The 14,837-nt window shown below is 41.2% G+C and overlaps 1 protein-coding gene across 5 annotated transcripts in view; it reads right to left on the reverse strand.

Annotated features, from left to right (window-relative positions):
• LOC140480570 (tyrosine-protein phosphatase non-receptor type 3-like) overlaps positions 1-14,837 on the reverse strand; it is a 220,608-nt gene that overhangs the window by 139,197 nt on the left and 66,574 nt on the right. For 3 of the 5 annotated variants that reach the window (XM_072575577.1, XM_072575574.1, XM_072575576.1), the window contains 4 exons: positions 7,076-7,183; positions 6,923-6,965; positions 5,159-5,228; positions 3,179-3,223 (listed from right to left, as the gene is read on the reverse strand). In XM_072575577.1, the coding sequence (XP_072431678.1) occupies positions 3,179-3,223; positions 5,159-5,228; positions 6,923-6,965; positions 7,076-7,153 (236 nt within the window). In that variant the 5' untranslated portion in view covers positions 7,154-7,183. Of the gene's footprint in view, positions 1-3,178; positions 3,224-5,143; positions 5,229-6,922; positions 6,966-7,075; positions 7,184-14,837 lie in introns of those variants that run through there. The other 2 variants (XM_072575578.1, XM_072575579.1) reach the window with 2 other exon arrangements.

Here is a 14,837-nt window from a genome sequence, read left to right on the forward strand (position 1 = left end):
TCTAGCCCTTGCGATGTTCATCTTAAAGAAGTAGCTAGTGAGATACTTGGAGACAGTGAGGTCAGCAGATGCTGGAGATCAGAGTTGAGTGCGTGATACTGGAAAAGCACAGCAGGTCAGGCAGCATCCGAGGAGCAGGAAATCAACGTTTTGAGCCGGAGCTCTTCATCCGGAATGAGGCTGGAGGCTTGGGGGTGGAGAGATAAATGGGAGGGGATGGGGTGGGGGTGGGGAGGTAGCTGAGAGTATAATTACTGGATGGAAATGGGAGTAAAGGTGATAAGTCAGAGAAGAGGGTGAAGCAGACAGGTGGGAAGGAAGATTGACAGGTGGGACAGTCATGAGGGCGGTGCTGAGCCGGAAGGTTGAACTGTGTATGGGGGGGGGGGGGGGGGGGGGAAATGAGGAAACTGGTGAAGTCTACATTGATGCCCTGGGGTTGAAGGGTCCTGAGGCGGAAGACTAAGGCATTCTTCCTCCAGGCATCGGGTGTGACGGAGTCTTGCAGGAGAAGGCCCAGGACCTGCATGTCCTCGGCAGAGTGGGAGGGGGAATTGAAATGTTTGCCCACGGGGTGGTGGGTTGATTGGTGTGGGTGTCCCAGAGATGTTCAAATGTTCTGCGAGAAGGTGTCCAGTCACCCCAACGTAGAGGGGACTGCATCGGGAGCAACGGATACAAGAAATAACAATGTGTGGAAGTGCAGGCGAAGCTTTGATGGATGTAGAGGGCTCCTTTGGGGCCTGGGACAGAGGTAAGGGGGGAGGTGTGGGCACAGGTTTTGCAATTCCTGCTGTGGTAGGGGAAGGTGCTGGGAGGGGAGGGTGTCTTGTTAGGGGGGGATGGACCTGACCAGGAAACGTATCCCTGGTGGTGGGGGTCCATTTGTAGGTGGCGGAAATGTCGGCAGATGATGCAACATCTGCTCCAATTGCCTGCTGTGCTTTTCCAGGAACACACACTCATCTAGTGAGATAGTCAACCAACTGGTTTTAATTTTCCAGAAATCCCTAAATTTGAGAAGGTGCCATTGGATTAGAAGATAGAAAGCACAAGTCCTTGAATGAAAAGGGGTCTTGAATCTTTGGAATTCTATATTCCAGAGGGCTGAGAGTGCTCAGTCATTGGTTAGGCCACTTTTGGAATAGTATGTGCAATGCTGGTCTCCCTCCTATAGAAAGGATGTTGTGAAACTTGAAAGGGTTCAAAAAAGATTTACAAGGATATTGCTCGGGTTGGAGGGTCGAACTACAAGGAGAGGGCTAAATAGGCTGGGGCTGTTTTTCCTGGAACGTCGGAGGCTGAGAGTGACATGAAGGGCATGGATACGGTAAATAGACAAGGTTTTTTTCCCTGGGGTGGGGGAGTCCAGAACTAGAGGACATAGGTTTAGGTTGAGAGGGGAAATTTGTAAAAGGGACCGAAGGGGCAACCTTTTCATGCAGAGGGTGTCACGTGTATGTAATGAACTGCCAGAGAAAGTGGTGGAGGCTGGTACAATTACAACATTTAAAAGGCATCTGGAAGGGTACCTGAATAGGAAAGATTTAGAGGAATATGGGCCAAGTGCTGGCAAATGGGACTAGGTTAGTTTAGGATATCTGGTCGCGTGGACAAGTTGGATCGCAGGGTCTGTTTCCATGCTGTACATCTCTACGATTATGTTTAAGGGTTGACAGATATTTATATACTAATGGGAGGAAATGGTATCAAAGTGAATGATCAGCCATGATTGTACTGAATAATAAAGCAGGCTTAATGGGTTACTTGTGCTCTTATGTTTCAAAAATCTTATTGTATTGTGAAGCAGACTTCTTCTTTTGCTGCTAATTCTTATAAATGGAGAAACATGGATAATTAAGACAGAGAATCTTCCCTGGAAACTGAAAGAAAAGCCAAGGCATTGACAGTCAGATTTTCTAAGATTAAAATTGGTTATGGGAAAAGAAGTGTGGGAAGAGATTAGAAACCTTTTTGAAGGCAGTTTTAGCAATACAGGACTATTCTTTTTGAAATCAGCAGAAATACTGATGCCAGGAAATATCAACGTGTCTGAGTGGTCACATTCCTCTTACAAGTAAATAAGTTCACTGATTTGAAACTTATTTTAGAAATTTCAGGACAACAATTTAGCTGATGCTTCAATACAGCATTATGGTGGTAATGCAGTGTTAAAGGTACAATTTTTCTCAATGGCACATTAAACCAATGCCCCATCAGCTTGTTCTAGTTGCCAAACAGGATCTCATAGTATAACTCAGGGTAAGGAAAAGCTCATGAACTAAACAGTATTTTCTTAACCACTATCATAATGGAATAATTGCCTCAATTGTACACAAATTGCTTGAGGTTTGCATGGCACATGAAACAATGCTGCATTTAACCCTTTCAACACAACCATTCACACCAGCCCTTGCCCATCCTCCCAAATCTAGGACACTCCCCTTTTGTCTTTTTTTTAAATGTTAAGCTTTTATGCTGTTAGCTAATATTCTGGATTAAAGCTGCAATTTAGTAACATGTATGCGCAGATAAATATCTGTAGAATTGTCATTATGTCAATAATGTAAATATGCTATCCTGATTTTTAAAAAAATTCTTATGTAAGATATGGACATTGCAAACATATGCTGTCCACCCCTAATTATTCTTAAATGAGTGATTGCTAGATCATTTCAGATGGCAGTTAAGAGTTGATCACAGGTTGCTTTGGATGTAGAGTCACATTTAGACCAGACTGGGTAAGAATGGCAGACTTTCCGGATGTTAGACTAGTTTTAGTACCAAAACTATTGACTTCCTTCCTTCGAGCATTTTAATGTGGTTAGATTAGCTTCAATACCAGAAAAGTTCATTGAAATAAAATTCAACAAGGTGTGATTGTGGGATTTGAATCCATGTTCTCAAAACCTTTCCCTGGGCCTCTTAATAACAGTGGCATTACTACCAGACCACCACCTGCTCATAATAAATGAATTGAAATCAGGTTTTAAGTTCACATTCAGTTTGACAATTTCTTCACTCACGGTAGATGTACCGATCATTAACATGCATTTGAATTATTCATGCTTAATATTTAAAATTGAAAAGTTATTGAAAGGAATCAATACAGGTTAAAACTTACGACCTGTTCATTGCAGCTAAACTAATGCATGCTGCTCAAAAAAAAAATATTTACCTTCCATCAATAAAGTCCTTCTTCAGTTGTAAAAAATACAAGTGCCTGAAAAGTAGATGAAAATGTTAAATATCAGTGCACAATCTAATCATAGATATTGTTTAAAATCAGAGGATTCCAACGCGTATCAGCATTCAGATCTACAAAGTTTGAATGGGATACTTTTCAAGAACAACATTCTGGAACAAATTTACTAAGTCACATGAATATAGAATTCGGAACTTATACTGAATTTCATATAATACTTTGTTGTCTCTTAGGATATAAATGACTTAAACAATAGCGATTTTGAAACCATTTCTTATTCCTGAAATGATGTCAGTGACTGCAATGTTTGGACCAAAATTTTCAATTGGACAATAATGCTCTTACTAACAATAATTCAACTAAGAACTCAATCTATATCACATCATGTTCCAACATAAAAGATGAGAACTAAGCTTGTGTTTTCCAATTTAAAGGCCACAGTCTGGTTCCATGTCACACAGTAACTGGATCTTAGAAACACATCAACATATTTTCTAAGAATCAAACTCTAGTGGCATTGTTCACAGGGAGGCAACACCAAGAATCAGACAAAAGTCATAAATAAATTCTTAAAAGAAACAGAATAATGGACATTGTATGAACAAAGCTCAAGACATACTGGATCATTTCTGGGGAAAGACAGAAAACAAAACTAAATCTTGAGAAATCTGACAAAAGATAGATGACTGAGCACCAAAGCCAATGTACTTCTAGCAGGAAATGGGCAATGCCAACTTTTTTTTTTTTGCAATTATTTTTGTATGATTTCTATGATCCAAGCTGTATCTCACTGTCTCAGTAAAAGTGTTATTGGATTGTCATCGGGCTTGTGAACTTTTTCCCAGGGCAGGGGAGTCCAAAACTAGAGGGCATACATTTAAGATGAGAGGGTAAAGATTTAAAAGGAATGTAAGGGGCAGCCTTTTCCAGAGAGAACGTGGTGCGTGTTTGCAATGGGCTGCCACAGGTGGTGGAGGCGGTGAGTACAATTATAACATTTAAAAGGCATCTGGATGGGTACACAAATAAGAAGGGTTTACAGAGATATAGGTGAAATGTGAGTTTACGATATCTGGCTGGTGCGGATGAGTTGGACCAAAGCCTCAATTTCAGTGATGTATAATTCTGATTCTATAACTGAAAGGAAGAGTTGAGATTCTGTATTTTTGCTTTATTTTCTGTATTTTAATTTACTATATTTTATTGCTATATAAATTGGCAGCACAGTGGCTGAGTGGTTAGCACTGTTACCTCTCAGTGTCACAGACCTGAGTTCAATCCCAGCCTTGGGTGACTGTGAAGTTGTATGTTCTCGCCGTGTCTGCATGGGTTTCCGCTGGGTGCTCAGGTTTCTGCCCACAGTCCAGAGATGTGCAGGTAGGTAGATTGACCATGCTGAATTACTCAGTAGTGTCCAGGGATGTGCAGGCTGGGTGGACTAGCCTTGATAAATATGGGGATAGGGTGGGGCATCTGGGTTAGGTGGCCTGTTTTAGAACTGCAGGGATTCTCTGATTCTTCAGAATGGAATGGAGATCTGCATGTAACAGGCTGAAAATGCAACAGTTGAAGAAATGTGCCCATAGCAGAAGTGGACAAAACCTGCTCAGCACCTTTTGGGAGTCAAAGACAAGTTAACTATCCCCCATTTTCACACTACTACTATTCTAGGATTTCTCAAAAATAAACCATTTTATAGAAATTCATTCAGCCTGTAACTATGATTTTGAAATTTTTAAAATCATGCAGATAACTACACCATAGAATGTGTTAAACGCAAGGCTTTGAATTACATATTCAAGTCTGAAATTTAAAATGGAATTCCAATTCATTAAAATTTTGTGCATTAAGCAATAGCCAATTGACTAAATATCACTATTTACATTCCTAGGCTCTGCATGTGCACAATGGAGATATTCTGCCAGATGTTGTACTTACATGCACATTGCCTACCTTGTCTGTTCTTGCTGCAGAGCATTTGGGTCTGTTACAAAAAATCTCACCCGGACATTTAGTGCCCCACCTGAAATATTTTGGGTGAAAATAGAAGAGACACATTTACATTGTTGAACCTTAAACTTTTAAGTAGTTGTGCGCGCCAGGGTATAGAACTCCTTGCACTTCAAACACCTACTATCGGCATCATGTACTCTTCCAGTCAAGTATAGCAAGAGCAGACATAAAATATCCCTCTAAACTGCTGCAAAAACATGCTTTATCTCTAATCTCAGAGCAACAAGTTGTACTTAATGTAGTAATATGTTCCAAGGTATTTTGCTGGAGTTTTATGTAATAACATTTGGCACCATTCCATTAAGGTTAGGGGAGATGACCAAAAGTTTGGTTAAAGAAGCATTCAAGACATAGAAAGTAAGGTGTAAAGGAGGGAAATAGAGGAAATTCTGTGAGCTAAAGCCTTAACAGCTGAAGGCTTGGCTTCTAATAGTGAAATGATTAAAATTGGAGATGCTCAAGAAGCCAGAAGTAGGCAAGTGCTGATCTCTTGGAGATATGTCTAAGAAGTGCACTTTTGTTGAAGTGGAGCATCTAGGATAACAGCCTTCGAGAACACTGTCTCAGTCCACACTTGCTGAGAAAACTATTAACACTGAACTCCCACAGTCAGCAGCTTTTGTATTCTATTTTCCACAGCATTTCTTGTAGACAATGTCTAACATTACTTCAGACACTATAAGCATAGAACTCTTTCACCTCCCAGCAAGGGTCTGAGACTTGAAGGACTTATGCCTGAAGCATCGACTCTCCTGCTCCTCAGATGCTGCCTGAGCTGCTGTGCTTGTTCCAGCGCCACATTTTTTGACTCTGACAAACCAGTGGTGAGACAGGAGAGAAGAGTGGCATTGCTACATAACACATTTAATGACATTAAAATTTAGTCCAAATAATTAAATGGCTCTTTCACCAGAATTTGGATAAGGTTATGAACAACTACAAGCCAATTCGATAGACGTTCAATTTCTAGTGGTGCAGCAGCAGTACTGATTTCTTTTGCTGTTACGCAACAAACTACCCAAAGTAAATTTGTCATCTTATAAGCTAAATACTGCATTCATATTGTTTTGATTAACACAGTGGTTTGTGTTGTACAGGAAGCTCCCTGGTTTAGTTACTGGCCTGTTCTAAGCTCTATGTCATTTGGGCCACAACAGTTGTGTTCAGCAAGAGTTAGATTGTTAGCCAGTCACTCCTTTAAAGTCCACAAGGGGATATTGAACAAAAGCAAGAACTCAACCATGACATGTATAAGAATTCCAATACTCAACAGTTCAGGTGACTAGTTCAAGAGTCATATGTTAGATATGGCAGAGACAGACAAAACAATATTTTGAGGCACAGAAAGAAAATCTTTTTTATTTGAACAAGCACTGTGTAAGATTGAGCCATTTTATGATAGAACGGAACTAACTTGTAGCTATCAGCAAAGCTAATTACTGGAGCATCAAACAATCTCTTAAACACATTAGGAAGAAACATTGCAATCAAGAAACTGTGTTGTGTGTAAACTGAAATATCATTGCCTGTTTCCTAAAGCACATACTTGTCCATATTTCCATACATTTTTATTCCAGGCATAAAAGGTTAGTTGCATGATTTCCTTTGAAGAAATAAACTAAAACTGAAATCAAGGCTAAATAATTAACGTGAACAGTTTTGGAAGGTTAATAATACTTAGTTAAAGTAAGTCAGTAGGCTTACCTTTAAGCTGTTTCCTGATAGGTTTACTAGGTTCAAGCCACCTCTGTGCATGAAATATTAGTAAATCCAGGTTAGATTTTACGTTCAAGTTAGTATCAAAAGGCATGCATAGAAGAAATAATGTTTGAACTTTAAAAAATAAAATGTACTTACAGGACACTCTATTGAGTCATCTATAAATTGCAAACCAAAGTATTCCTTTTCAATCAAGTCCAGGTGTTTATAGACCATATCCAACAGAACTTGACCGACATCTTGTTTCTGTAAAAGTGTATAGTAAAATAGGGAAAAGTCAGCATGGTTTCATCAAGGGGAAGTAATGCCTGACAAATCTACTAGAATTCTTTGAGGAAGTAAAAAGCAGGTTAGACCAAGGAGAATCAATGGATGTTATCTACCTGGACTGCAAGAAGGCCTTTCACAAGGTGTCACACAGGAGGCTACTGAGTATGATAAGAGGCCATGGCGTCAGATGCAAGGTGTGAGCATGGATAGAAGTTTGGCTGTCTGGCAGAAAGCAAAAAGTGAGGATAAAAGGGTCATTCTCAGGATAGCAGCCACTGACAAGTGGTGTTCCACAAGGATCAATGTTGGGACGATAACTTTTCACTTTATACATTAACAATCTAGATGGAGGAACTCAGGGCATTCTGACTAAGTTTGCAGACAATACAAAGATAGGTGGAGTGACAGGTAGCATTGAGGAAGCAGGGAGGCTGGAGAAGGATTTGGACAAGTTAGGAGAGTGGGCAAAGAAGTGGCAGATGGAGTACAACCTAGGAAAGTGAGGCCATGCACTTTGGTAGGAAGAATAGAGGCATGGACAATTTTCTAAATAAGGAAAAAATTCAGAAGTTTGAAGTACAAAGACACTTGGGAGTTTAGATTAGATTAGGTTAGATTAGATTAGATTAGATTCGATTCCCTTCTGTGTGGAAACAGGCCCTTCGGCACAACCAGTCCATACCCACCCTCCAAAGAGTAACCCACCCAGACCCATTGCCCTCTGACTAATGCACCTGACACTATGGGCAACTTAGCATGGCCAATTCACCTGACCTGCACATCTTTGGACTGTGGAGTGAAACCGGAGCACCCGGAGGAAACCCACGCAGACAGGGGGAGAATGTGCAAACTCCACACAGACAGTTGCCAGAGGCTAGAATCGAACCTGGGACCCTAGTGCTGTGAGGCAGCAGCACTAACCACTGAGCCACCGTGTTAAGAGGAGGTTCACGAGAACGGTCCCAGGAGTGAAAAGCATAACATATGAGGAATGTTTGAGGTCTCTGGGTTTATACTCTTTGGAGTTTAGAAGGACGAGGGCGGATCTAAATGAACCATACAGAATACGGAATGGCCTGGACACAGTAGATGTTGGGAAGATGTTTCCATTGGTACGACAGACTAGTACCAGAGGACACAGCCTTAGGGTAAAGTGAAGACCTTTTAGAACGGAGATAAAGAGAAACTTCTTCATTGCTACAGATGGCGGTGGTAGCCAGGTCATTGAGTACATTTAAGGCTAAGATAGGGATCAAGAATCAAGGGTTATGGGAGAATGGATTGAGAAACATATCAGACATGATTGCATGGCTGAGCAGACTCAAAGGGCTGAATGGCCTACTTTCTGCTCCTATGTTTTATGGTCTGTGCCAGAGCTTGTCCATTCCAACTGCTTTTATTTTTCTTTGTCTTTCTGTTTCTGTCTCTTATCTTAAGAAAAATATTTACCTTGTCCTGAGCTTGGACGGTATTGGCGAGGGTGAGAGTCCAGTGCGCGGAACTCGAGTAGGCCCAGGGCGGAGGAGAGTGAGCGCATAGTTACTTGTCGGAGCAAGCACAGGACTTGGAATTAATGGCTGCTATATTGGCAGATGCAACATTGGCAAGGTTGGCCCAGTTGCAAAAGATGGCGCCTGAGGATCGGTGACTTTAATGCTGTTTGGGTTCTGGTGTAGTCGGCAGTGAAGTGATGGAGGGATGGCGGAACAGTTAACAGTGATGCCTGGCTCAAGACTGATGGACTCTCTTCATATCTTTCTTTTTTTTCCCCTTATTCTTAAATAATTCAAAATAGCACCTTCGTGGTGACAAATGAAAACTTTTCACTGTGTTTTGTTGTATTCTTACTGTAGAATATATGTGACAAAAAAAAATCAAATCTGTACTCCAAACATGGCCTCACTCATGTCCTGTACAAGCCCAGTATGAAGTTTCAACTCCTATACTCAATGTTACTCAATAGTTATTATAGCTCATGAGGTCACAAAATAAATACAGATAAAGTGGGACATTCAGCTCATCTTAATTTACCAATTCAAAAAAAATGGATCATTCAATCCCCACGGAATTACTCTTTATTCCTTGCATTGATCATTCTTGGTGTTTAAAACAATTCCTTAACTAAGTTCTAAATTCATCTTTTGCACTCACTAAAGATTAGCAATTAAATTCATCTATCTCATCTGACCTACGGGCAATTTGTTTGATTGTAACACTTCCCACATGTTGTTACCTGGATTTCAAAGAAATAATGAGTGGTCAAGAAAAAAATTATAGCTTCATATATCTTGCCTAAAAATAGTGAGACAATGCATTGCAGCACAGAAATAAATATATGAGTAACAGGATTTATAAATCACAATGTGAATTCGAAAAAGGGAAGGATAATATCGTTACTGATGGACATCAACTTTCAATGGATTCTAAGAATTTTCGTTATCTCTAGTCAGTGTAACAGGCATAGTCCAACATTATATTGGGGTTGAATAGCACAGTTCAATATATTGGATTCAATAGCAAAACACAATTTTCTTGCTCCATAAATTAGAAAATTGCAGCATTCCCCAAAATTACTATATTCTATATCCCTGATTAGACTTTTCTGTTCAAATAGTTTGTTCCCCAAACACAGATGAGTATACAAAGAATAGGTATAAAAACTATTAAAACTGCTTCCTCACTTTTTCTCTTTCCCTATTCTCAGGCCATGCTCACCATGCTGGAACATAATGCTGTGACCTTCTAACTTTTTACTCCCAATATCCATTACAGTTTTGTGGTTAGATTTGATTTATTGGCCATTACACCAATGAAGTACATGCAGGAAATTTGATTTATATTTGACTAAGCAACAACAATACAGAAGTAGGGAATTATGAAATTTGTCATGGTCTCCTGAGTATACCATCTGAATAACGTGAAGCAGTATAATTATGAACATTTCTTTCTTGAGGCCTTGATATCCAGAATAGGACACACTGTTTCCCACTCTGGGGAATATGAAAAATAGTGAATAAAATGTATCCTTGTCCTTATCTGTTATTTCCCAAATCACTGTAGATAACTGCAACTAGTTTACTATTATTCTATAAATAACAACTGAAGGTCATTCAGAAGCTGAAAGCAGATGAGCAGGTTTCTTGATGATCTTCCAGAGCCATTCAGCTATTATGCTGCTCATCCAAATGTCTGAAGGCCAGATGACCATCCTCAGGATCATGGAATCTTGGTTTTATGCCAACCAGGGTAAGGGGACACAGCTGGTTATGTCAGATAAGATCTAAGCTGAAAGAAAGTTTTAAAATAAATACCTTCTGTCCTCAAGCCAAACCTTAATCGACTTGAGAAAACCAGAATATGATCCGCCTGCAAAGGTACAAAAAAAAGTTGCTTCTGCTCTTAGTGAAGATAACACAAAAGTAGGAGGATTCTGACAGTTTCTATCAAATTTAAGAAGATAATGAGGCCCCACTTGCTTAACAAGTAAATGTTTTCCACTGAAGAATCAAGTGCTATCAAAAGCTTGAGGAAAGAAACAAGGAGGTAAGGCAAGACCTTACATCAAGAGAGCCCATTGTGTCTGCTGCTGAGGCAAAGTCTTGACCAACAGAAAGGATTGCTCATTGAAACACTAATGGACAATCAAGGCAAAGCAGCCACAAGTTATTGGAATACCTGTTGGTAAAGTTACACCCAGTGTCACAGAGCAAATCAGAGCTGCACAGCCTGACTTGATAGCAGTGAATCAGAGAAACATGCATAAATCATTGGTGTAATGGCCAATAAATCAAATCTAACCACAAAACTGTAATGGATATTGGGAGTGAAAAATTAGAACATCACAGCATTATGTTGCAGCATGATGAGTATGGCCTGAGAATAGGGAAAGGGGCAATTAGGGATCAGAAGAAAAAACAAAGTGCTAACTTTCAGAAAATTTAAATTATACTTACTGCCAAGTTGCCAGGCCTTAATGTTTAAATTTCACTGCAGCCCTGAAAACTCCCAGAGGGAGGGAACACTTGATTTCTGTTTAAGAACTATGATGTAAACAAGTCAACTGCTAGTATCAGCAGTTGGGTTGTTATACTCGAAACATCAAATAGCACCACACCTAAAGTTAGTGAAATTAGTGGTCACAGCAAGGTTAATATGCTCTTTAGTTAGCTGCTTTGGCAAGAAACAGGAATATAAATTATAGTTTGTCATAACAAATGTAACTACTATCCTTGAGAATTTGGATTTTTATCAAACAGTTGAGTATGTTCATACTGATATGAAAGCAAAAACGCTCGTAATAATTTCAAGAATTACAGAATGGTTACTGCACACAAGGAAGCATTTGACCTGTTGTGTCCTAGCTTTCTGAAAGAGCAAATCATTCACCTGCTTTTCACCCTGAGGTGTGCAATTGTTAAAATTTTCAGTTAATGACACCGCTACAACTACATATTGGAAATATGTAAGGTGTAGAAAGTTACATGTTATTCCATCGAACACATGATTCTTGCAGTGCCCAACAAATACGTTTACAAGAGCTGGGCCTAGCAGATGAATTTGTTAATGAGATTCCAATTTGAGCATCCACATTGTCACTAAAACTGAACAACTATGCAAGTTGCCAAGTCTATAAGTTCAACGATACAGATTCATGCAATGGTGGGAGGTAAGACCATAAAACATCGGAGCAGAAATTAGGCCATTCAACCCATCGAGTCTGCACTGCCATTCAATCAGGGCTGATAAGTTTCTCAACACCATTTTCCCGTAACCCTTTATCCCCTTAATACTCAAGAACCTACCTAGCGCAGTCTTAGGCCTCCACAGCCTTCTGTGACAGTGAATTCCATAGTTTCACCACGGTGTGGCTAATGAAGTTTCTCCTTTGCTCTGTTCTAATAGGTCTTCTCTTGGTGCTTAAGCTATGCCCTCTTCTACCAATGGAAACATCTTCCCAACATCTACTCTGTCCAGGCCATTCAATATTCTGTATGTACCAATTAGATTCCCCATTCATCCTTCTAAACTCCATCAAGTCTAAATCCAACGTCCTCAAATGTTCCTCATACGTTAAGCTTTTCATTCCTGGGACCATTCTCATGAACCTCCTCTGAACATGCTCCAGGGTCAGTACATTCTTCCTGAGATATAGGGCCCAAAGCTGGCCTTACAGAGCCTCAGAAGTACATCCCTGAGTCCTCTCAAAATAAATGCCATCATTGCATTTGCCTTCCTACCTACTGACTCAACCTGAAAATTTAACTGGAGTGAATCCTGGACTATAACTCCCACGTCTCTTTGCCCTTCAGACTTCTGAATTTTCTCCCCATTTAGAAAATAGTCCATGCCTCTATTCCTGGACTAGTGGTGCTGGAAGAGCACAGCAGTTCAGGCAGCGTCCAAGGAGCAGCGAAATCGATGTTTCGGGCAAAAGCCCTTCATCAGGAAAGGGTTTCATTCCTGATGAAGGGCTTTTGCCCGAAAGGTCGATTTCGCTGCTCCTTGGATGCTGCCTGAACTGCTGTGCTCTTCCAGCACCACTAATCCAGAATCAGGTTTCCAGCATCTGCAGGAGAAAGTGAGGACTGCAGATGCTGGAGATCAGAGCTGAAAATGTGTTGTTGGAAAAGCGCAGGTCAGGCAGCATCCAAGGAGAAGGAGAATCGACGTTTCGGGCATGAGCCCTTCTTCAGGAATGAGGAAAGTGTGTCCAGCAGGCTAAGTGGTCCCTCTTCCCTACCTTTTATCTTAGCCTGCTTGGCACACTTTCCTCATTCCTGTAGAAGGGCTCATGCCCGAAACGTCGATTCTCCTGCTCCATGGATGCTGCCTGACCTGCTGTGCTTTTCCAGCAACACATTTTCAGTTCCAGCATCTGCAGTCATTGTTTTTACCTCATGCCTCTATTCCTCCTACCAAAGTGCATGACCTCACACTTTCCTATGTTATACTCCATCTGCCACTTCTCTTCCTTGAAGAGAATCCTCTTGCAAGGATGCCTTACTTGAAGGAGCTCTCTTCCTCCCTCTACAAGGATGACCATAGCAACACGACGGCTGGAGGAAGAGCGCCTCATCTTCCACCTAGGAACCTTCCAACCACAAGGGATGAACTCAGATTTCTCCAGTTTCCTCATTTCCCCTCCCCCCCCACCTTGTGTCAGTCGAACTCAGCACCGGCTTCCTAACCTGCAATCTTCTTCCTGACCTCTCCGCCCCCACCCCTACTCCGGCCTATCACCCTCACCTTGACCTCCTTCCACCTATCACATTTCCAACGCCCTTCCCCCAAGTCCCTCCTCCCTACCTTTTATCTTAGCCTGCTGGACATACTTTCCTCATTCCTGAAGAAAGGCTCATGCCCGAAACGTCGATTCTCTTGCTCCTTGGATGCTGCCTGACCTGCTGCGCTTTTCCAGCAACACATTTTCAGCTCTGATCTCCAGCATCTGCAGTCCTCACTTTCTCCTCGAAGATTTTAACCTACTGCGAATCCTCTTGCAAGGATGCCTTCCTTGAAGAAGCTCTCTTCCTCCCTCTACAAGGATTAACCATAGCAACACGACGGCTGGAGGAAGAGAACCTCATCTTCCACCTAGGAACCCTCCAACCCTCCAAGTTGAGGAACACTACTTGTCACCAGCTGCCACCCTGAGGAGGACCCTTTTAAACCCACTTTCTGCTGAACAGCCAGGCTTGTATCCATGCCAGCACCTTGCCTCTAACACCTTGGGCCCTTATCTTACTCAGTAGGCTTTTGTGCAACACTATATCAAAGGCTATCTTGAAATCCAGGTAGGTAAAATCCATTGGCTGTCCTTGATCTAACCTGCTCATTATTTCCTCAAAGAATTCTAGCAGATTTGTCAGACATGAACTTCCCTTGATGAAACCATGCTTACTTTGTCCTATTTTATCAACACTTTCAAGTATTCAGAAATCTTATCTTTCACAATGGATTCCAGGACCTTACTCATGACCAAGGTTAGGCTAATTGGTGTGTAAGTTTCCAGCTTTTGCCTTACTCCTTTTTTAAACAGGGATCTCATGTTATTGATTTTCCAGTCCTCTGGGACCCTCCCTGATTCTAGCAATTCCTGACAGATCACTGGTAATGCCTCCACCATCTCTTCACCTATCTCCCTTAGAACTCTGGGATGTAGTCTATCTGGTCTTTATCCACCTTCGGGCCATTCTAGCACCTTCTCCTCTGTGATGGCCATCATACTCAGCTCTGTCCCCCCCCTCAGTCTCTTAAATCTTTGGAATATTACTCATGTCTTCCATCATGAAGACTGACGCAAAGTAATTATTCAGTTGCTTAGCCACTGCCCTGTTTTCCACTACTCCCTTGTCCAGTGTCATTTTCCAGCAGCCCAATGTCCACTTTTGCCTCTCTTTTGTCCTTTATATATCTAAAGAGACCCTTACAATCTTCTTTTATATTACTGGCCAGCTCTCCCTCCTTATTTCTTTTTTTGTTGTCTCTGTGGATCTTTGTAAGCTTCCCAATCCTCTGGTTTCCCACTGCTCTTTGCCACATTATATGTTTTCTCTTTTGCTTTTATGCTATCTCTGACTTCCCTCGACAGCCATGGTTGCTTCATCCTCCCTGTACCATGTTTCATCTT

Source organism: Chiloscyllium punctatum, chromosome 8 (assembly GCF_047496795.1).
Source record: "Chiloscyllium punctatum isolate Juve2018m chromosome 8, sChiPun1.3, whole genome shotgun sequence".
Taxonomy (NCBI): Eukaryota; Metazoa; Chordata; class Chondrichthyes; order Orectolobiformes; family Hemiscylliidae; genus Chiloscyllium; species Chiloscyllium punctatum.